This window comes from Terrapene carolina, unplaced genomic scaffold (assembly GCF_002925995.2).
Source record: "Terrapene carolina triunguis isolate 2854851 unplaced genomic scaffold, T_m_triunguis-2.0 Scaffold88, whole genome shotgun sequence".
NCBI classification, from domain to species: Eukaryota; Metazoa; Chordata; order Testudines; family Emydidae; genus Terrapene; species Terrapene triunguis.
The window spans coordinates 215488-238970 of NW_020664439.1; the positions used below are offsets into that span (position 1 = coordinate 215488).

Consider the following 23483-nt stretch of genomic DNA (forward strand, 5'->3'; position numbering starts at 1 on the left):
AATCGCGGTTGCCTTTGCTGTGTGAAGGGGAAGAGCCTCCAGATACCAGGTCACACGGTCAACGACTATCAAGATGTACTGGTACCTGGAGGCACTCTTCTCTAGGGACCTGACTATGTCCATTCCTATTTTCTCAAAGGGTGTCTCCATCAGTGGCAAAGGAACTAGGGGAGCCTTTGGGGTACTGCTGCCGATGGACAGTTGGCAGGCTGGCAGGAGGAGCAGTATTTCCTCACTTCCTTATGGAGGCCAAGATAGAAGTTGGCCATTACCCATGACAGTGTCTTCTCCCACCCCCAATGCCCAGCACAAGGGATGTCATGTGCGAGTTGCATCACTGGTTGGCGGTATTTGTGTGGCACTGGTAGTTGTGTCCTCGTCTCCCCAGACTGTTGGTCTTTCTCAATGCCATACAGGTGCTCCTTCTTGAGCACAAAATGGGGGTAATGCTCCAGGCACCAAGGTTCCGTCACTTCTCCATTTACAGAGGTCAGTTGCTTGTGGGAGCAGCTCTATGTGGAGTCATCCCTCTGTGCCTGAACAAAGTTTCCTGCCTGCAGTAGGAGCCCTAGGTCCAGGGTGGATATCTTCCCCTTCTCCAATTCTGACCTTGGTTGGGTTGCTCTCGAGGTCTCCTCTCCCAGATCTGCTGGGCCCTCAAGTCCTGCTAGGCCCACGTCTTCTGTGCGAAGGGATCGGTCCCAGTCCATAATCCTCTGGCTGGTCAGCTCATTCATGACTTGCTGAAAAAAAGGCCAATCTCGTCCCACTATTATTGAGTAGGCCTGTTCTCCAGCCAGAGCCACAGGTATGGTTTCTGTGTGCGTGCCCACAGTCAGTTGTAACCACTAGCTGGGGTAGGCTTTTCCATCACCATGCATGCACTGTGTGCAGATTGTCTCTCTTGGGATGCCATCTTCCCCAGCCAGGGAGGCAGGAACTACTGACTGGCTGCACCCAAAGCCTAGGAGTCCTTACACTCTCTTCCCTTGTACCCAGACCGGCATTGTCAATCTGTGGGGAGCTTTCTTATGGGTATGCATCTCCACGGTCCAGCCCTGGATGCATTCACACTTCACAGGGGGCATTCTTCCCTTAGATGTCCCTGCTGTCCACAGGAGTAGCAGGTCACTGGGCTGGCTTCGGAGGCATCTTTCTTTGTCAGAGGTGGATTTGGTTCTGGGGGGGTGCAAGACCCTCCACCTTAGGAACCTGTTTCAGCCAACTGGGGTATAGGACGCACATTCAGGTGAGGCCCCACCCTAACCACACCTCATTGTGCTCTTGGGCCTCTCCATGATGAGCAGGTGGCCCGGCCTTCCTGGGCCTAACCGTGGCCTCTTGTGAGCTGCAGTTAGAGGCTTAGTGTCTGTGTCTCATGCCTCCCTTTGGTCAGTCCTATGGGCCATTCAGAACATATAAGAATATAAGAACGACCATAAAGGGTCAGACCAATGGTCCATCTGGCCCAGTATCCTGTCTTCTGACAGTGGCCAATGCCAGAGGCTTCTGGGGGCTTCTGTATGAACAGAACAGGTATATACATAGAACTAAAGAAAGTGGAAAGATGATGGCCAGAAGCCTGAGCCGTGATGCTGGCTCCATGCCAAGGCTCTCATCCTAATGCTGCAGCTAAAGCTGAGTTCCCATGATGGCCCCAGTAGTACAGATGATGAGGGGGGGGAAAGAGGGAAATGAGTGACCCGAAGGGATGGAACTGGCGATGGGGTCTTGCTTGGGCTGATGGGGAAAAAGGCAGAGAAGTTTATTATCTCTAATCTGACTAATAATGACCTCCCATCTCCTGTTTTCAGGTACAGAAGAAGGATGTCCTGCATTTACAGGTCTCAGTATAAGCAGCGCTTTGACTGGCACAGACTTGAAAGTGAAACTAATGCTGTACACAAGACAAAACCAGAACTGTGCTGAAACACTCAGATCAGCTGGTTCCAGGTATCTGAACGTGACCAAGAAAACTATCCTCATTGTGCACGGGTACAGACCCACAGGTTCTCCCCCCATCTGGATACAAAAAGCAGTACATCTCTTGCTCTCTGTGGAAGACATCAACATAATCATTGTAGATTGGAACCGCGGGGCTACGACTCTGCTCTATCACAGGGCTTCTAGCAACACTAAGAAAGTTGCTGAATTCTTGAAGACACTTATAGACCAAATGTTGGTAAGTTACATGTTTATAATAATTGTGACAGTGTTAATGGAGTAAAAGAAGTATTTACAGCAGAATCTTAGGGAAAGCAAATTGTTCTTTAAAGAGATGCATTAATTACTATAAACTCAAATATATGTAGTGCCAAAATCTTTACTTTGGCTTTGCATGTTAACATTTTACAGCTTTGTTCAGTTTAAACTTGGAGTACCAATTTTTTTTAAAAGCCTCTAATCTGAGGCACATACATTTCAAGTGCCCCAGAAATCAGATTTGCAGGTGCACATTTGAACACACAAACTAGGCAGCTGGATGTCTAACAGGAAGCTGGCATGTACCAGTTGGAGTTTGGAGGCACCTCCACACTGTTCCCTAAACTCGAATTCCCAAAAGTTAAGTGCCTAAAGTTGGACAATTAAAAGTAAAGATTTGGTCGCAGCCACTTCAAAAATGTGTCCCTGAGACTATACTTGAGTTCAATTCACATCCAGGGATTAATGGTTCTAAATGTGAAGCTACCAACTTGAATGGCGAGGAAATATGAATGAGATGATTGTAAGGACCGTATAACACTGAATTACATGTGCTTTACATGCGAATTACAAGTGGTCTCTCCATGTAAAGAGGAGTGCTGAATGTTCTGTGCAGATCGGGATGAGAAGGTGTTCCACTAAGCTACACTCCCCCTGCAAATAGAAGATAGCCTCATCTTGGTAACTATGACACTGGTGACTCATTCAAACTTATGCACACCCAACAGGCTCCCTGTCCTCTCATTACCCACATAATGATTATCACCTTCTGAACTCGGAGCAATCTTTTTCTGATGAAACATCAGGGTCCCAACAGATAAAGTGAAAAAAAGTGAATGAAAATATTACTTTACTTTGTTTAAGGTGTTAAATGTTATTTTACATTCTTATTTTGACCAAATATTATACGATTGTTTCAGTCTTATTGATTTCACTTGGCTAACTGGTGACTGGGAACACTGGTGTGATTGAAGAACATGTGTCAAAAGTGTACAGGGCAGGACATTTTTATGGAGGACCAGACTAACGTGAGCGCCTGTGACATATTGCACAGGAGGCCATGGGCTGCAGCAACTTGCATTAGGATCTTTGAATTAGCAAATACATTTCTGAAACCACATGCTGGCAATTGGGGTTTATTATTAATTATTGGTATTGCCATAGCAGCCACACGCACTAGACACTATTCCGTGCATAATCGCTGTCCCAGGGAAACACAGTCATGGCCCGGAAATGTTTAGCTATCACATTCACATCACCAAAGGGTGTTGAGCATGAAAGGGGGCTCGTTTCAGTGGAATTTGCATTGGGTATTATGTCTCAAAAGACACCTCCATTTGTGTTGGGACAAGAGAAGTACTGGGAGGTAAAATTACAATGGGCTATTTACGTTATCCTGGAACCAGCTGGATGGCCTTTTCCTCCTCTTGATCTTTCTTATGTGCTTAACATTTCTGTAACCTATCATCATGGACATTTTTAAATTGCAGGCCGATGGAGCATCGCTTGACTCTGTTTATATGATAGGAATTAGTCTTGGAGCGCATATCTCTGGGTTTGTGGGACAGATGTATAATGGCAAACTTGGGAGAATAACAGGTAAGCCCCTTTCTCAATCCCTGCTCCTGTTTTGGGCATATCACTTCAGCTCCCTGCCTCAGTTTACCCAAACACTGAATAATACAAGTGAGCTCCCAGGAGTGCTGTGTAGGTCAGTTAGTTAGTGAGTGCCAGTCCTGTGTTCTGAATGCATGGAGCACTACATCACTGTTAGGCCTTATGCAACAATGTCAGGCGCAAGAACCCTACACAGAGACGCAGAGTAATTTCTGCTAACTAGCCCTCATGGTGAGCCCTGTCCAGGGCCGGCTCCAGGCACCAGCTAAGGAAGCAGGTGCTTGGGGTGGCCAATACAAAGGGGCGGCACTCCGTCCACTATTGGGGCGGCACATCCAGGTCTTTGGCAGTAATTCGGCGGCGGGTCCCTCAGTCCCTCTCTTCCTCTTTGAGTTACCGCCAAAGTGCCACCGAAGAGGAAGAGAGGGAGTGAAGGGCCCGCTGCTGAACTGCCGCCGAAGTGCTGCCGATTGGCCTTTTTTTTTTTTTCCCCGCCACTTGGGACGGCAGAAAACCTGGAGCCGGCCCTGGCCCTGTCAGCCACATGCCAGGAACATAAGCTGCCTTGGGGCCTCTCTGAGGAAGAAGGAACTCCGAGTAGGGACAGCGAGGTCTTTAGGAGGAGCCCTAGGAACCTATGCTAAGGAAGAGGCTCAGACTGAGGCTAATATTTTGTACTTCACTAGGAGGGAAGGAAAACTCTCTAACAGTGTGCATGTTCTCAGATGCTAACCCAGTGTGTAAGTGTGCTGTATCCAGGGTGGGGTGGAGACCACCCATTCACAGGGATATAGAGAATTATTTAAATAGCACCACATTACAATCATGCCATAATAATCATTTTGCATTTCAGGTCTTGACCCGGCAGGCCCCTTATTTAATGGGAAACCCCCTGAGGAAAGGTTAGATCCTACAGATGCCCAGTTTGTTGATGTCATTCATTCTGATATTGATGGTAATATTTCATTTCTTCCTTCTCTGTGTTTCATTAGATGGAAACCCAGAAACTAAATTGGATTGCAGGAGTGAGAAGGCTACTGTGAGGCAATGCCTAGACTCCTCTCTCATTGGCTGGAGCTCTGTGCCTGTACAGGGCAGTGATCTAACTCAGATCACAGGGTTACGCCCAGGTGGGGCGGGGGGGGGGGGAGAGGTCCCATTCTGCATAGCTCAGGAAATGGGTCACTATTCACCCCAGAGCTATTTCTGCTGTGTTACTGGTTTAACAGGACGTATCTCAACAGCCAAACCCAGAGGACTGTGACTGGTGCCACATGGGCACAGCCCATAGCAAAGGGTGGCGCCGATCTGCACAGCCCCCGAGGGTACACTGGAAGTTGCCAGGTCTGCACAAGGTACATGTGTGCTTCTATAGACCTCCATGGGATACAGCTTGCTTTGCTGGCCAGGGGAGAGGCATTATGGCCCCTGGAGAGGGAGGGCAGAGCGGTCCGTGTGTTTCACTAAGTGCAAGGATTTCAGCTGTAAGCTGGCAAAGGGAGAGCACCCTCGTGTGCAGTAGCACCTTGGAGTCAGCTCTTCCAGGTTGGTCACAGGTCACTAAGGAAATGGAGCCAGGAATTAAAATAGCAAAAGCCAATCACACCAACTTGAAAAGCCTAACCTTTTCATTCCCTTGGACATAGTGTTAATAACATAAAACTCCATGGCTGCTTGTAACCTGCCCTGTGGTCCTCAGCTGGGAGGCATTACACAGCTTTGCATTATGCTGCCTGCCTTTATTATTCTCCTTGGGCCAGGAATACTTTCACCAGGTGAATCTGTATCCTTGGCATCATCCCGGACTCTGAACCTTTCTTCCCACACTGTCTCCAATCAACCCATCACCATTTGGTAATTTCCCCCCTCAGTTCCTCCTCACCCATACATTTGACTTCTGTGACCTAGACCAGTGCTTCTCAAAGCCGGTCCGCCGCTTGTTCAGGGAAAGCCCCTGGCGGTCTGGGCCGGTTTGTTTACCCGCTGCATCTGGAGGTTCGGCCGATTGCGGCTCCCACTGGCCACGGTTCGCTGTCTCAGGCCAATGGGGGCTGCGGGAAGTGGCGCGGGCCGAGGGATGTGCTGGCCACCCTTGGCCTGGAGCGGCGAACTGCGGCGAGTGGATCAGCAATCGGCCAAACCTGTGGACACGGCAGGTAAACAAACCGGCCCGGACTGCCAAGGGCTTTCCCTGAACAAGCAGTGGACCGGCTTTGAGAAGCACTGACCTAGATTACTGCATCACTCTCCTCCACGGCACTCAAGACCCACCTGCCAGATTCCAGCAGCATACGCTAATGGCTGTGTCTCACCTTTACAAAGCAGCATCACCCTGTTCTCGCACAGCTCCACTAACTCGTACTCATTTCAGGATCCTGTTCAGAATCCACCTCCTTGCATGAGATCAAGCCCTGGCCCATATCTGTGCATGGAGGGGACCATCCACTCATGGATCTTCTCCTCCTGCATGGAGGAGGGATGTCAGCAGTTTCTAGAAGGTGCTCTGTGAGTCCAAGATCTACCCTTGGACAAGGCATGGAGACAGACCAGGCTTACCACTGTCTGGACCATCAATTTGCCTTCTTGAAGGCCTGGCAAACTCCTTCCCTAAAAAGGCCACAAAACCACAGAGATTTAACTTTCCTTTTTCCCTCCCACAGTTTCTCTGCAGAAGATGATGGGCCCAGATACGCATCATGCACATGTCTCACACATTGTCTGATTGTGGGCATTTAATGTCATTATCTAGAATATGGCAACGGGGTCATTGTCTTTTAGTTCAATGATGCATAAATAGATTAAGGAAACTAAATCTCTTGCACAGCTGAGACTGCCAATGCTAAAGGAATCCATGTTGTTATTTGTTCCTAATTCTTCATCTGAAATTCCTTTTCCCGGCACTTTAAGATTCTTTCTAAAAATGATATTTTCTTTGATTAGGACTAGGCTACAGAGAAGCTTTAGGACACATAGACTTCTATGCCAATGGAGGAACCGACCAGCCTGGCTGTCCACAAACAATATTTTCTGGTAATGAAATACGCTTTGCATTGGGAAAACTAGGACAAAATATTTTCAACAAATCACCTAAAGAAGTGTGGGGGAAACACTCACTGACAGTAAAAAAACAAAACAAAAAAAAAACCAACCCAACTTTTTGAAAAACAACCCAAAAAGTCAGATCCCCAGCTGCTGTATATTGGGGGTTGCTACACTGAAGTCCAGGGAGCCACGCTGATTTGCACCAGAGGCGGATCTGACCCGTAACCTTTTGCTGTTTCATCCTGGATTTTCTGCTCTCTTCCAAGTGAGCAAATGGGATCAAATTTTGCTGTGGAGCAAATTCACCTAGTTCCACAAATTTGCATGCATAAATTCAGTGAGCAAGTTTACCACCAGAACGTATAGAAACATTTAGAAGATGTGAGATTTTTTATTTAAAAAAAAAAAAGCAAATTCACTCAAATCCAGTGTGAAAGCACAAGTGTTAGCAGCAATGAGTCCCCAGAACCAGTGCAGAGAACAGTGTAACTGTGTAATGGAGAAGACAACACTGAGGCAATGATGCATGTCTTGGCAATGAGAGACAGCATGGCACTCAGGAGACCTGTGTTCTGTTCCTTCCACTGAGCTAGTATGTGACCGTGAGCAAGTCACTTCCCCTTTGTGTGCCTCTGGTTCCCTTCCCGCCCTTTGTCTAGTTTCTTCTATTGTATAAGCTCTTCAGAGAGGTACTGGCTCTTGCTGTGTGTTTGGTCAGGCACTAAAAAAATATAAACCTGTGTATTTTAAACAAAAATTTAAATTCTACAGAAAACACTGAAATTTGCAGCAAACCCCTACATTTGAGATCAATAGCAATGTTTTTGCAGTGTAAATTTCCACTTGCCCTGGTTAGGCATTGAGATCACGTCCACATAACCACGTTTAAACTGAGACACAGCAATTTGACGCTTTAGCACCTGGCAGTGAGGACATCTAGAATCACCCATTGAGAGGAAAAAATGCAGCATGTGTGCTGGGGGAAGATGCCAAGCCCTGAACTATTATACATTGGGCAACAACCTTATTAAGGAGCCATGGTCCATGGAAACATGCAGTGAGTTTTTCAAAGGACTTTTCATGGTGGGATGGTTTGTTTTGCTTCAGAGGTGCAGATCTCTTATGCTGCTTAGTGTAGTCATCACTGCCCTTTTCTGTAATGCTCTATGGCATTTTTCAAGGGTAGCACACACAGGAATTTAGCTTTGCCCTGGCTCTTCTCACACATCCTCAGTCCCTCTGCTGCTGTTTGTAGGTCTTTTACAGAACTTCCTTACAGTTCCTCTGAGGTCACTAGCATGCCGAATTGGAGAGGTGGGCATTTTGCGGCAGGTTTTAGTACATTGCTGTGTATTTCAGCACAGTCCATGGAACCAGTTGCTTCTATAAGAGCTTTTACCAAGAATGGCAAGAGCTTATGCAAAAGGAATGCACCACCTAAGTGACAACCCCAGCTAAGAACCGGGTGGCTAATTCATGAGGTGGAGTAGAATCCATAGTTGTGCATACCAGCAGTGGCTCTGCAGTGCTAACCGTAGGCTAGTCTTCTTGTAGGCTGTAGCCAGGTATGACTTGAAGGTACACATAGAGCAGACAGTGTATGGTGAGTATGAAGGTGCCATTTTACAGTTTTTTTTAAACATACCCATACTCTGGGCCTGGTCTCATGAAAGTCCATTGCGGTTAGATTACTTGAACTGCTTAGATTCTAAGCCCTTGTTCATTGGTAGGAACAGGTATGTCCCGGCTGACAGCCCAGAAGCAGTGGGGGACAATCAGTGTCTCTGGCCTAGAACCAGTGGGGGACAATCAGTGTCTCTGGCCCAGAAGCAGTGGGGGACAATCAGTGAATCCAGCCCAGAAGCAGTGGGGGATAATCTGTGTCCAGCCCAGAAGCAGCCCGGAGCACTCAGTGTATCCTTCCATCTGGTTTATAGTGCGAGTTGCACAAGCTGCGCTGGCTCAGAGTTTCTTGCTTTACAGGACATCAAGTTGCTGGACAGGATTTAACGTGACCCTGTGAACATCTCTTGTGTTACGATACTGTCACAGCAACAGGGTGCATTCTGTTTTGCTGTTGCACTAACATTTTGCATGCCGTACATGGATTTCTAATGAAATATCCCTTCTCTTTGTGTCAACAAGGATCACAGTATTTTAAATGTGACCATCAGAGGTCTGTTTTCCTGTTCCTGTCATCCTTGAAAGAGAGGTGCAACATCACTGCATACCCCTGTGATACATACAGAGATTACAGGAACAGCAAATGTGCCAGCTGTGAGGCTTTCCAGCCCATGCCATGCCCTGTCCTGGGTAAGGATGATGCAGTGTCCAATGTGGATAAAAGAGTTGTGTTTTGGAGATGGTTTTTAACAATCCAAGGGACTCATACTGCTGCCTGTCACACTGTACCCTATGTTACTCCATGTAACCTATAACAAACATTCTGGTACATGTTGGCAAAGGACTCATGGGACAGAGCTGTTTGCAAAATCCCTTAACACGTACAGCCTTTGCTTCCTTCTGGGGATGGGTGGGTGAGATGACACCATTTCACACCTGGAAAGGTAGGTATAAATCCTAGCTTATGTTACAAGTGAAAATGGATTTGGTGGCTTCATTTAGTCTTTGTACATTCACATCACAGTTATTGCACAGATCAGCACTCACAGGCGACCGAACAGCCAAATCAAGAACTTGTAGATTTTTCTGGGGAACAGAGCAGAATTCACATGCCTTTGGGGAGCTTTATGGGGGATAAGCACATGCTCCTGCTAAGTACTTCTAAGAGGTATTCAGCATCTTAAACCCTTACTGACTTCAACAGGAGCTGCTGAATGCTCTGCACTTTTGAAAATCAGATCACTTGTTTTACTTGTCCAAATATAGATTTAGGAGTGTAACTTTAGGCTCCCACATTTGGAAACCTTGGCTCTAGAAAATCTACTGAGCTCCCAGAAATAAACTTCCAAAGTAAGGGAGATTATTGTTCTACTGAGCAACACTTGTGTTGACAAGAAACAAAAAAGGATGTCTCTTAAAATATGGGATGGACAGAAAACAGCCATATTTAGGCCTAATTCCTGTGAGCACTAACACATGGGCTTAGCTTACTCACATGAGTATACAGAGTATTAGGGATACTGTCTATGCTGTGTTTTATCAGTAACTAATTGCAATATTCACCTTGTGGCTGAAAAGCAATTTGGTATAAATCAAGCACTAACTTGATTTCTTTTCAATCATTTGGTCTTGTACAGTCACCTAATGCTGAATTTTCACACTGTGGTCTACAGGTTATTATGCTGATAAGTGGAAAAGCTATTTAACGCTAAAGAATCCTCCAGTGACTAAAGTGTTTTTTGATACATCGGACGAAGAACCATTCTGCCGTGAGTGATTAACATTCCTTCAACTTTGCATTGAGGACTCTCTCTGTCAGCAACAGCACTGACATCCAATTCAGAACAGTCAGTTAGCTGTCATTTTTCAGAGTAGCAGCCGTGTTAGTCTGTATCCGCAAAAATAACAGGAGTACTTGTGGCACCTTAGAGACTAACAAATTTATTAGAGCATAAGCTTTCGTGGGCTACAACCCACTTCTTCGGATGCATAGTGTCATTGTGTCTCACTGCATATTAGAAGCACGCCTTGTAGCTGATGGATAAAACACATTTCCATTTGCAATAATACCTCTCTGCTCCAAAATGGCAGATACACTTGGCACAGTGACAAAACAATCTTTCCCTATCAGCTAAGTAGAGACACACAGGAACAGACCAGTTTCCCTTTTAGAACTAGTAAATTTGGTGATATGTGAATAAAGCCGAGGAAAAAAACAGTAACTGTCTTGGGGTCCAATGTTGCTACCATTGAAGTCAATGGCCTACCTCCCAGTGAGTTTAATTGGGTGTGAGATTGAACTGTTGACCCTTAAAGGTGACCTGCAAAGAAAAAACAATAGGTATTTATCAGCTTTATGATGGATGATGAAGCAATGACAGGTGTTTGGGTTTTCTGTTTTTTTAACTTTATCTGCTTAGGTTTTTTTCCCCATGAGAAATTCAGGTTCTGTGTAGGCTGGAAGGCTCCATGGTGACTGGAGAGTAGGGAAATGGTGACATCACAAGAATCAAGGAAGTAGAAGTGGAGCAAACTGGAGAAAGGACGGGGTTTTTAATCAAACCGTTTCAAACTCTGTTTGCTTTAACACTTGTGTAACTCAGTTGTTGATTGCCACTGTGGCTAACAGGGGATTCAGCACTCCCAGCTTTTCAGAGTGCTAGAGTTCACAATAAACATCGGGGAGATCTCCAGCAAAGCCAGGGAGACCAGACTGGACCATGCCTGGTATTTCTAAGGTAAATCCCTTTCAGGTCTTCTTAATCCATCATACACAAATACAAATGAGCACAAGCCCAACTTTCCAAAACTCCTTTGCAGGTCGCCATTGAGGCTCTCTGTAAAACGCAGTTCTGCTCTGACAGTACAATGACATGGTGGTGCCCCATGTTTATTGGCAAGTCAAATTATGTAAGTGTGAAGCATGTGGGGAGAGGACAAAAGGAGCTTCCACCCAGAGCTGGCACAAACCAAACAAAGGCCAAGTGCAATTGGTGTTCCCTCCCCTACTCCTGCCCCAAACCATGGGAAGGGAGTGGGCTGCAGATGAGCAGGCTCCATCCCATAAGGATAGGCACTCTCCCTCACTCTGCCAAGGCGCTCACAAAGGCAGGGTGCATTCCCCTGGGGCAGTGCAGCTCTTAAAGGGTCAATATAACCCTCAGTGACTTCTGGAGCAAATATGCCCAGTGTAAGAATACCAAGATGTTTTGTCCAGCTGCCAGTCCTGCCAGGGATTGGAGAGTCTTTCATTCTCCTGCCTCATCACTGGGAAAGGCTCTGCCAGCCAGACTCTGAGCTCAGCTAAATCTGCACCATTCTCATTGTCTTCAGAGTTGCTCTGGTCTGACTGGGGGCAGGAGGTGGTTCTGCAGCCTCTGCTTAGATAACAGATGTGATCTGTGAGCTGGAAGAGAATCATGCTCACTGTCCTAGAGCTAGGGGGCTCTTAGTTTTAATGGGAGTAAAAAGTCGCAAAAATCTATTTTAGCCCCTAAAGTAAGCCAGTCGGACAGCAAACATGCACAAGGGCAAGTCTGCAGAGTGAAAAGGTGCCTTTTTATGGAGACACATTTCAGAGTAGAATCACACTTTAAATAGATAAAAAAAATCAAGTTTGTTACCATAAAGAACAAGGAAAAAACACCTGGCAACCTCAAAAACAAGAGAGAGAAAGTGTGGGGTACACAGGAAGGAATTGGGAAAAAAACACCATGTAGAGATACAAAGGGGACTGACCTGGGCAGGACGAAGCACACGCACAGGGATGGACAGAAAGGATAGCGGGAGGAGAGAGACTGGAGCAGGCAGGAGCAAGGATAAATTAGTTGAGAAGAAGCTGTCACAAAGGAGAGAGGCTTCACTGGGTAGGATTGATAGGACTGAGGAAACGGTGTTCTGGGAAACAGAGTAAGAGTGAGTGGCTGAGAAGAAATCAAGGAGCAGAGAGAAAAGGACTGAGCAGAAGGGTGAAAAACCTGGAAATGGTTGGAAAGAAAAGGAAGGGAATAATCTAAGCAGGAAGGTGAAAGATCTGTCATCATCCTCATGGCAAATCCCAAAAGGATGTAGCCTCCTTGCAGACTGAGCATCAACTGGATCACTCTCTGACTAGGTCCTTAAGGCATTCTGACAACAATAGACAAAGACTGAACATCCAGCCGATCTTATTGCGCCACTGAAAATTTTGGTGACCACATGATCCCAGCCATGTAACAGCATTCATTGGTAAACATGCTTCATAATTCATTGGTCTTCCATCCTAATAATATGTCCATACCAAGAAAGCCATAAACCAAAACAGCGCTGATAGAGGCATTTGCTGGGGAGGCATTTGCTGGGTTCAGCTATGACTATCCTCACTGCTGATCTATTCCTGCCATTTAATATGGGGCAGCTGATGAAGATGACAATAAATGAAAATGTTACCACCATTTGTCAGCCTTCCTCAGTGCCTATGTTTCACTGCCATACAATAGAGTTGGTATAACCATGGTTCTATAGATCTGCAGCTTCCTAGCAAGATTGATGTCCCAATGTCTTCACTGAGGCTGTTGAATGGCCCAAAACATGGCTATCTGGCACAGTTTGTGATGCTTCCCAAGTATTTGACAGTGACCACCTGCTTGAAGTCCCGTCCAAACAGGTTAATATTGAGCTGGCTGTAATCTGGAGCTGAACGCTGCTTGATGGTAGTGGTCAGGGAGTTGGTTTAATCCAGATTAATAGCCAGACCAATGCTTGTTGCTTCTTGCCCAACCAGATCAGCCATCAGCTTCAGCGATTCACCACACTGAGCCAGCAATGTTATTGGCATATTCGAGATCTTGAAGCAGAATGGTGTTCAGCACAACACCAAAAGGCACATCCTCAAGTTTATCCATCAATCAGTACCAATACTGAACAACAATGGTGACAGGATGCAGCTTTGTTATACTCCCATGGAGAAAGGAAACCATACCATGTATCTGCCATGGACTTGAACGCAGCTTTCCATTCCATTATAGAACTCTTCTTTCAATGACACTATCTTCCCAGGGACGCTGAGTCATGTCATCAGGTCCCAGAAGCTTACCTGATGCACTGAATCAAGGGCCTGACAGAAGTCTATAAAAACTGCTGCACACAGCTTATTAAATTCAGCCATTTTCTCCAAAAGCTGCCTCAAGGTAAAGATCTGGTTGACAGTAGAATGACCAGGTCTAGAGCAACACTGAGTATCCTGGCCTTTGCCACGAAATGCATTATTGATTCAAGACATTAACATGGAATTGAAGACTCCCCCTGGGGGACATCATAATACCTCTGTAGTTGCTACATTCTGCCTTATTGCCCTTTTTGAGCAGAGGCAGAATAACCACCTTCTTCAAATCATCAGGGATGATATTAGCGTGCCAGAGGATCTGGAGGAGTCTATGCAGTATGGTACAACAATACTCTGACCTGTCTTCAACAACTCAGGGGTGATGTTACAAACCCCTGGTGCCTTCCCAGACTACAGCTTTTGGACAATAGACAGTCAACCTGTGGGACTTGTTGCCAGGGTTTGCTATGAAGGCCAAAACTGTAACGGGATTCAGAAAAGAATGAGATAAGTTCGTTGAGGACAGGTCCATCAATTCCTGTTAGCCAAGATGGTCAGGGATGCAATCCCATGCTCTGGTGTCCCTAAGCCTCTAATTGCCATAAGATGGGAGTGCATGACAGGGGATGGATCACTTGATGATTGCCTGTTCTGGTCATTCCCTCTGACACATTTGGCATTGGCCACTGTCGGAAGACATGATACTGGGCTACATAGACCATTGGTCTGACCCAGTATGGCCGTTCTTATGACTGTGATCCAGATCTCATCTTGATTGAAGAAAGGTGCTTAACTGGATCTTCCTGCCCCTCTTCAAATGGAAGAGGGACTACAGGCAGCAGACAACTGAGGAACATATTAAAATTATCTCCCCATTGATGCAACAGAACTTGCATAGTGGCTAATGCTGCCATCTTGATTCTTTACTGGACAAGCCGGTGCCATCTTCCCCCACAAACACTGCAAAGGTGAATAGAGGGTGTGGAGATCGTGCCTGATGGCAGCCTGTTCTACACTGGCTGCCTGAGTTGATCACCAGGATTCCTTATTGTTCTTACACAGTGACTTGATGATGTTCCAAAGCTGAACCCATTCAGCTTTTGCTTTTGCTCTTGACAAACATCTTTAAAGACTCAAATTGTAGTCTCGCTTTTTTCTTAGCTGCGACTGAAGTGAGCAGGGCCGGTGCAACCTATTAGGTGACCTAGGCGGTCGCCTAGGGCGCTAGCATTTGGGGGGCGGCATTTTCTTCGGCGGCGACCGCAGCGGCCAGATCTTCAGCTGCCCCGGTCGTCATTGGCATTTAGGTGGAGGGAGCTGGGGCAGGGGGGCGTGGGGAGGGCCGCCTGCAGCAAGTAAAGGGGGAGGGCGGCACGCAGGGGAACTCCCCGGCCCAGCTCACCTCTGCTCCGCCTCCTCCCCTGAGCATGCGCCCCGCTCTGCTTCTCTCCCTCCCAAATAGCTGATTGGCACCGCAAGCCTGGGAGGCGGGAGAAGTGGAGCAGCGACGGCGTGCTTGGGGAGGAGGCAGAGCAGAGGTGAGCTGGGGTGGGGAGCTGCCGCACGGCTCCCCGGGTGTGGGGGAGAGCTGCCACGAGGGGGGTGCCTCAGGGCGGGGGGGGGGGGGGGGAGCTGCCGCGGGGGGGGGTGGGGGGGGGGGGGGGGGGCGGGGAGCTGCCGCAGGGCTTGGGGAGGGAGGAGGGCGCAAGGTGGAAGTTTCGCCTAGGGCGCGAAACATCCTTGCACTGACCCTGGAAGTTAGCATGTCCTCACTGATCCTTGGATGACATCTGAAGGGATGAGCCCCAGCACTGAGCTGGCACCAGTCTGCACTGACGACTTGAAACAATACCATTCCTGATCAGGTGACAGGAAGTGAGACTTAAATCTCTAATGCTTCAATGGCCTTATGCAGTTCAGAATGGATGATAGAACATAAGAACAACCATACTGGATCAGATCAAAGGTCCATCTAGCCCAGTATCCTGTCTTCCGACAGTGGCCAATGCCAAATGTGTCAGAGGGAATGAACAGAACAGGTAATCATCAAGTGATCCATCCCCTGTCGCCCATTCCCAGCTTCTGGCAAACAGAGGCTAGGGACACCATCCCAGCCTATCCTGGTTAATAGCCACTAATGGACCTATCCTCCATGAATTTATCTAGTTCTTTTTTGATAGATTGGTTGTAATAAGAGGTTTTGATTGAATTGACTAATTTTGGCCCATTAACTGGCTGATGTCAAAGTCGGAGGTGCACTTTTGCCAGCTAAAGCAGATGACCCAGTGTCAAGTTCGATGCCTCTGCAAACTCCTACATCCATGACTGCCAATGGTTGTTAACGAAGTCACGATCAATAAGAGTCTTAGAGAAACCATTTGGGCTGTACCATGTCTGCTTGTAAATCTTCTGGTGATGGAAAAGTGAGTCAGCGATCATGTCACTGGCAGCTGCAAATTCCAGCCATTGCTGCTCATTCCTGTTATTATTTATTATTTGGATTACTATAGCACTTAGGATCCCCAATCATGGACAAGGACATCATTGTGCTTGGTGCTGTACAAATACTGAATACCCAACTTCCCAAGTGAATTTGCCCAGGAGTCATTATCCTCTTCTACCAGGACATTAAAGGTGCCCAGAATCATCTCTTCTTGGGGTTTCATTTAGGACTATCTGCAGTTGCTTGTAAAAAATATCTGCAGCCACATCATTGGTGTTGGTGGAACCATACACTATGTTGATGGGAAGATGCCCACAGTGGGTATGGAATCACATGCTGATAAATCACTCAATTAATCTCCCACCAATCCTGCAATGCCTGTCAGGCATTAGGTAAAAGTACAACAGCCACACTTTGTTGGCGCAACCCATCAAGTTCTCAGCTTTCTTTTCACAGCTTCCTGGCCCGGGCACTTCACATAAAACACAGATCTCAATTCAGGCTTTTTAACTGCGGGACGAGGAAGAGGATGTTAGCTGTTTCAAACAATGTTCAGATGTTCCATGCTTCAGTTTTACATTTGCCATCAACACACAGAATGCCAAGATGGCCCTTTTGCAAGGTTTCATTGGTCATTTTTGTCTCCACAGCAGAGAAACTCTTGGCCATTTTGGCTTCAAGGACAATTGACCAGGTTGTCACAGGTGATTGAATTCAGTATACATACTCGTGCACTATGAATGTACCCACCCCAGAAGGTGGTGAAAGATCCTGAAGTGAATCAAAAAGAAAAGGGAGAGAAAAAGATATGAGAGCAGACAACAGAACGGTGGAAGATTTCATAAATTCCAATCCTGGAAGGGACCATTGTGATCATTTAGTCTGACCTCCTGTATAGCACAAGCCATAGATAGAACGGCCTCAGAATGATTCCTAGAGCAAAGTGTAGAGCAGTTAGAGACAGCATGCTTGGCTGGGCAGTGCAACAGCAGAGGAGATGGGCTAAAAGGAAGGAAGTAGCTAGCTGAGAGAGTCCAAGTAGACAAGGTGGGCAGTTCAAGAGCAGTAAAGGAAGTACCGGAGAACTGAGGAAATCTACATCATGCAGAGGGGAAAGAATCCCATATGCCATGCGGGCAGGGGACTGGACTCGATGACCTCTCGAGGTCCCTTCCAGTCCTAGAATCTATGAAAAGAACCATGTGGAAGGGTCAAGTGAGAGCCTCCTAGGAGAGAGTAAAGGGAGTAGAGTGGAAAGGAAAAGGTACACTGCAAGGAAATGCCCAATGAGAAATGGAGAAGAGTGAGCATGTCAAGGGGCAAAGAAAGGAAGCAAATGAGAAGGGGCTAGGAGATGACAAGCAGGAGGGAGACTGAAAATTGAGAGTGAAAAGAAGCAACACAAGCAAGACACAAAGGTCAGATAAATGAGAGGAAAATGTGCTCCATCTGCAGCTCAGCTTCCAGCCCAAAGCACTTTGTCAGGAAAGGAAAGAAGTTGAATCTAACTGTGCTCTCTCTCTGCCTTGCAGTTTATCATTACTTGGTGGATATTATTACCTGGAACAAAAATATTAGAAGAGGCTCCCTCATAATTAAACTAACAGATCAAGCTGGGAACACAGCAGAATCCAAAATCAATCAGTAAGTCCTACTGGGTTCAAGATCCAAAACTCTCGGCAAGAAAGTTAGGCCAATCAAGCCCTGGTGCTGGCAGGAGGCAAGCACACAGGAGTTGGGGATTGCTTGCACCTCAAGCAGGGCCGGCTCCAGGGTTTTTGCTGCCCCAAGCGGCACAAAAAAAAAAAAAGCCGCGATCGCAATCTGCGGCGGCAACTCGGCGGGAGGTCCTTCGCTCCGAGCGGGAGTGAGGGACCGTCTGCCAAATTGCTGTCGAATAGCTGGACGTGCCTCCCCTCTCTGGAGTGGCCGCCTCAAGCATCTGCTTGGCAAGCTGGTGCCTGGAGCCGGCCCTGACCTCAAGGGATAAATTCCGTGTAAGCAGGTTTAAATTAGTCTAACTATGTGACTCCAGTGGAACTGCGCCAGTTTACACCAGTTGAGCATCTGGCCTTGAGAGTATAATCTCCAGAAAAACTGCATTATTCTCAAGGGTGAAATGGTGACTTATGTGATTATGCAAATTTGTGAGACTAATCTAATCTTACTACAGCCAGACATTTCCTGCATGACTAGTTTTTCAGTGACTCTTCAATGACTTGTCATGGCAGTTCTAGCTGCATAGTCCTTCAGCTCTGAGTCATATGCTGCTTATGCTGGATTTACTTGCATATCTAAAACTCTCTAGTGTTTCATGGTATGTACTCCATGCATTTCTAAGCATTTAATAACCCGCCACTCAGCATGCATGAAGGAACAAAGACAGATATTCAGGTGAAATTGTAAATACCTTTCACATAAACACAGGGTTTCATCTTGCTGACCTTCTCATAGCTCCTCAATATGCTAATAAAGCACATCAGATTGAACGCTAGACTCTGGAAATATTGCACATTTCCAATTACACCTCCATGTTTACATTTGTAATGGAATTAGCCACCATAATCCACTAGTGGTGGAATAACAAAGCAGCATCTACATTTTTTAAAAACTTTTGATTAGGGCAAAGTTAGTTAAAATACTGCATTGTACATTACTTACTCAGGAGCCGTATCTTTAAATATCCATCCATATATACAGAGACCTTCATGAAGAACAGTCACATGTGCATGTTTATTACTGTTGCACTGAAAGGTCTAAGCAGATTCCTGTGATGTTTCAGTATAAAATGGATCATGTTGCCCAAAGTCATTGGGTCACATCCATCCCTTATGAAGCTCTGTTGACTTTAATGCTATGCCATGATACGCTGTATTACTCTCCATTGGCTTGTGTCAACTCTGCACTATACTATGGAGGCATGTGCTGCAATTGCCTAGAAAGAGCTACAAGAAACTAAATTAAGGTACTTTAACATGCCGAGCTCAGAATGTTCTGATTTGCAGATCTAAGTCAGAAATATAACATACTTTTAACATAGAATTTTGTATTTAGCAGGTTATACAGTATTCATGGCTGCCTAAATGAACATATAAGTCCATATAGAAGGCAGTGTTTGAACCATGATTGATTTAATCTATGACTTTGAGTTCAGGTGGAAGGCAGAGTCAGAGCTCAGATTCTATTTTGGGGTCAGATTCAAAAACATCAAAATCTTGTGAGCTGTTCTAACTAGATTTCAGTCTATGGTGTCAGAAATCAAGTGATTTCCCAATATCCATCCTCTTGAATGATAAAAATCACATCCTTCTCATGAGATTTTTGCCCACCTCTGAATGAGACCAGGAAAGTAGGTGCCTTGGGGGTTTGGTGGGGACCGGGTACCAAAATCATAAGAACAGGTTTGGATCTGGGAATCTGAATTCATAGCCCACTCTCAGAAAAATCAGCAGGAATTCAAGAGCCTGGCACTTCTCCATAACCACCATTGTGAATATTACACGGAATCTAGTCAAAATGTGATTTGCTTTTTAGTGAGTATATTCTAAATTGTCTGCTTTCTGTTTAGTGAAGTTGCGACTTTTCAACAATACAACCAAGCTAGTTTGATAGCTGGATTTGACCAGGATTTTGAAAAAATTGCAAGAATTTCCTTGGCATTTTCCACAGGGTCTGTAATAGGCCCAAAGCACAAACTCAGGATTCTTCAAATGAGGTTAAGGTCAATTACAAATCCAGAAAGGTAAGTGGATGATTACTAACAATCTCCATACTTGCAAATTAGATGGTTTTAAATGTTTCATGTGGATTACTGGCCTGATTGAGGCCAGAAGAATTACATTTAGACCACATAGTCTAATTACCGTACATATATTTTGGGATCAAATTCTGCCCTCAAATCCATGCATACAATTCCCATTGTAGTCACTGAGAACTTTGAATCTATGCTTGAAAACAGAATTTGGTTTATTGCCTCTAAAATGTGTAATTTGGGATCTCAATGTGCAATTTTTACTCAGGCAAAATTCACATTGATTAAAAGATTTAAATAAGGGCCTTGGAAAGCAGTACAGGCCCTTTATGCAGTTACAAGGATGTTGCCTAAGGCTCAATACTATACTGAAAATAAATTTGATGCAAGTACATACAAACGTTCAGCATATAGAGGCTGAGCAGTTTTCTTGTCTTTGAGACAGTCTGTGTGAAATTTCTTAAGCAACAGGCCATGGATCATCTACTTGTGTTAAAAACAAGGTTTATTAACAATAGAGAGAAAATGGTAGTAAAATAAAAGGAATGAACTGCATATTTAGATTTCTCAGAAATTCTGCTAGATCAGGCACTTTGGGCTTAGCTACAGAATAAAAAAAAGGAAGATTTATTCTGTTTCTAGTAAGCCAGGTCTCTTCTCTCCAACCCTCTCTTGCCAGAGACAGCCTGCGACACCTCTTCATTTCTGTTTCTCAGATCTCCTCACTCTCTGCTTTTCAAGTCCCAGGTCCATAACCAGTCCTTTGATATATCTGGTTTTCATGAGCCTCTCACCCCAGCTGTCACCTAGGAGATAGCCACTTTCTCTTTAGAGAAGACTTTCCCAGAGGATGAAGTCAATGCAGACGGGGGTCAGTCTGCTGTATCACTTTCTTTTATCATTAAGGGAGGCAAGAGACTTTTCCAGTGCAGAATGTCTCAAAAAATCTGGTTTAAATATTCCTGTGATCTACAGCATAGGAGGAAGCTACCCCACCTCACCTACCAGCCTCTCTTTTCCTCCTAAGCATACTACAGACAACTCATTCTATACAAATCCCTAAAGTGCTATAAGAGGACATGTGAATGAAGAAAAGAGGGTAGCTTGTTTTTATATCAATGGCGTCTTTTGTTTATTTATTCTCTTTATGCAGACCACAGCTGTGTAGATATGACCTTGTACTGCTGGAAAACACTGAAATAATCTTCAAACCTATTCCATGTCAAAACATGCAAACTTGAGCCAAGGAAGACTCAGCTGTACGCCAAGTTATACTGACAACAGCACACATATTATGGGGGAAATGGCAGGGGGGAAAAAAGGACTCATTTTCAAGTGTCTTCACATCTTGTCTTCTATGGATGTCAAACTACAGTGCAATTCCTCATGCTCCCCAGGTATCCTGCTGCCCATGTAGAGACTCTCAAATGCATTTATGGTGGTGTAGTATTAAAAAAACAATGTTTTAGACTCAGAGTGTCTTCCATCCAAGGAACTCAGAGTGCTTCCCAAACATAAGCTATTGAGGAACAGCAAGGATAAACTAACCATCTTCATTTTGACTAGGAAACGATTGGTTATAAAACAATGATTTAAAATTATTAATTTTTTAAAAAGATGGAGGTGTCATTTTCAGACAGTATTTTTGGCTTATTAACTTCTTACAATAGGTATGGTTATTTCATGATGAAACTACCATTTTGAGTAGCAATCAGAATAGGACTTTTCTTTCCACTGAAAGCAATGATTTGCTACATGTGCATACGCATACCTAATAAAAGTTAAAGCTAAATAACTGGCATTATATGTAGTAATCGTCACTTTCATTCTGATAGTAACAACTTAGAAGTGAAACATTCCTTTTTACATAAAGCAAGTTTTCAAGTTTGTGATTTTGGTAGTTAGGACTTTATACAGAAAAAGTTTCTTTAAAACAGTGATATCAGGCAAGGAACCTTAGAATCACAAGTTGAAACACCCTCATGCAGAAGGACAACTTTACCATAAACACGTATGGTGAATAATGTTTAGAAAGAGGCCAGAACCAAATTCTGTGGCTCATAACTTCATCAAATCTCTGACCACAAGACCGTGTCAAATTTCAAACCCTAGCTCAAAACCTGAGAGACTCTTCAAAAAAAAAAAACAGATGGGACATTTTATATTAGCAAATCTACCTGTTTTTCATGTTCATAGAATATCAAGGTTAGAAGGGACCTCAGGAGGTCATCTAGTCCAACCCCCTGCTCAAAGCAGGGCCAATCCCCAGACAGATTTTTGCCCCAGATCCCTAAGTGGCCCCCTCAAGGATTGAACTCACAACCCTGGGTTTAGCAGGCCAATGCTCAAACCACTTAGCTATTGTTCTCAGAAATTTTTAATAAATTGAATTTTTACTAAAGCTTTGCATAAAAATTCAGCCTGAGGCCAAAACACAGCTGTAGTGAGGTATGCTCTTAGAGCTCTGGTGCCTCCTACTGGCCCATCTGGAGATTAGCTTGCCACATGATCTGACACCCCTTCCTGCAACTGCTCAGCCCGTCATCCTATTCACTTACTCTATAGCCTCCCCCTTGCTCCCAGAGTTGCAGCACTTTCCTCTTAAAGGCTTAACTCTCTGGCTAAGTCACATTGAAATTCCCCCTCTTCCACGGTATTATCAAAGTCTCCTTCCAAACTGTCCCTGGCAGTCTCCAGATAGGTTGCCCCTAGCATGCCCTTCCTGCAGTGACTTGTGGGGGAACTCAGGCCCACCCCCTACACTGGTTTCCAGTCAAGGGACCCTCAATCCAGCAGCTCAGGTCTTTACTCTCCCAACCCTTACTGCTCCTTCCTTAAATGGCCTCCTACACTGCCTATCAGGCTCCTACTCCTCTCCCTTGTATCAGGGACTGTGACTGAGGCTCTCTCACTGCAGGCCCTTCTTCTGTTGCCAGCTCTCTGGTTTTATAGAAGCCCCACTTCTTTCTGCCCAGGTGAGCTTCATTCCCAGCTAAGCCTCACTGGGTCTGTCTACATAGGAAAGAAAACCCACAGCTGCGCCAGCCGACTCAAGCTTGCGGGGCTCAGACTGCGGAGCTGTTTCATTGCTGTGTAGATCTCTAGGCTCGGGCTCTAGGATCCTGTGCAGTGGGAGCCCTGAAATCTATGCAGCAATGAAACAGAACCTGCAGCCTAAGTCAGCTGGCACAGGCCAGCCACAAGTTTTTCTTTCCTGTGTATACATACTCATTGGATCCTTTTTTCCCTCCAGGTGCAGCCTATGACTAATTGGCCTCTCTTGCCTATATTAACCCTGGGATGAACACTCCATCACAGAAAATTTCAGCCACTGTTTAATAATGATAAACAATTGATAATAGGGGGTTACAATGGAAAGTGCTAGACAACCTTGATATAGAGGTCACTACCAATGTCTCCTATAATATAGTGCCACACACACATCTATCTATCCTTTATATAATGGTTTTATTGGCAGGAACGCTGCATGACTCATGCCAATAAAACCTTCATACAGCACATCATCATCATGCACTTTGTTCAGGACACCTATTGTACAGTAAAACTATTTTAAATACTTTCTGGGAATTATTTTTTATATATTGCTGCCTGTAAAGCCAGGCTTCCTTAGCAGTGTGAATCCAACTCTAAAGGCTTCCACAGGAGAGAAAAATCATAATTGATATAATTGTAGACATCTAAAAAGACATAAAATAGCTTTT

The 23483-nt window shown here is 45.3% G+C and overlaps 1 protein-coding gene across 1 annotated transcript; it reads left to right on the forward strand.

The window, feature by feature from the left end:
• Positions 1 to 446: 446 nt before the first annotated feature.
• On the forward strand, positions 447 to 21002 carry LIPH (lipase H). Its single transcript, XM_029911104.1, has 10 exons — positions 447 to 489; positions 1815 to 2182; positions 3693 to 3801; positions 4673 to 4774; positions 6760 to 6849; positions 9007 to 9174; positions 10158 to 10253; positions 17543 to 17654; positions 19579 to 19752; positions 20915 to 21002. The coding sequence occupies exons 1-10, from the start codon at positions 447 to 449 to the stop codon at positions 21000 to 21002; spliced, it is 1350 nt and encodes a 449-aa protein (XP_029766964.1).
• The last annotated feature ends 2481 nt before the right edge of the window (positions 21003 to 23483 follow it).

Coding starts and splice junctions, on each gene's coding strand:
- LIPH (XM_029911104.1), top strand. CDS start 447: ATGCTCCAGGCACCAAGGTTCCGTCACTTCTCCATTTACAGAG. Junction 3,802..4,672: donor CAAACTTGGGAGAATAACAG/GTAAGCCCCTTT, acceptor TTTGCATTTCAG/GTCTTGACCCGGCAGGCCCC. Junction 17,655..19,578: donor GCAGAATCCAAAATCAATCA/GTAAGTCCTACT, acceptor CTTTCTGTTTAG/TGAAGTTGCGACTTTTCAAC.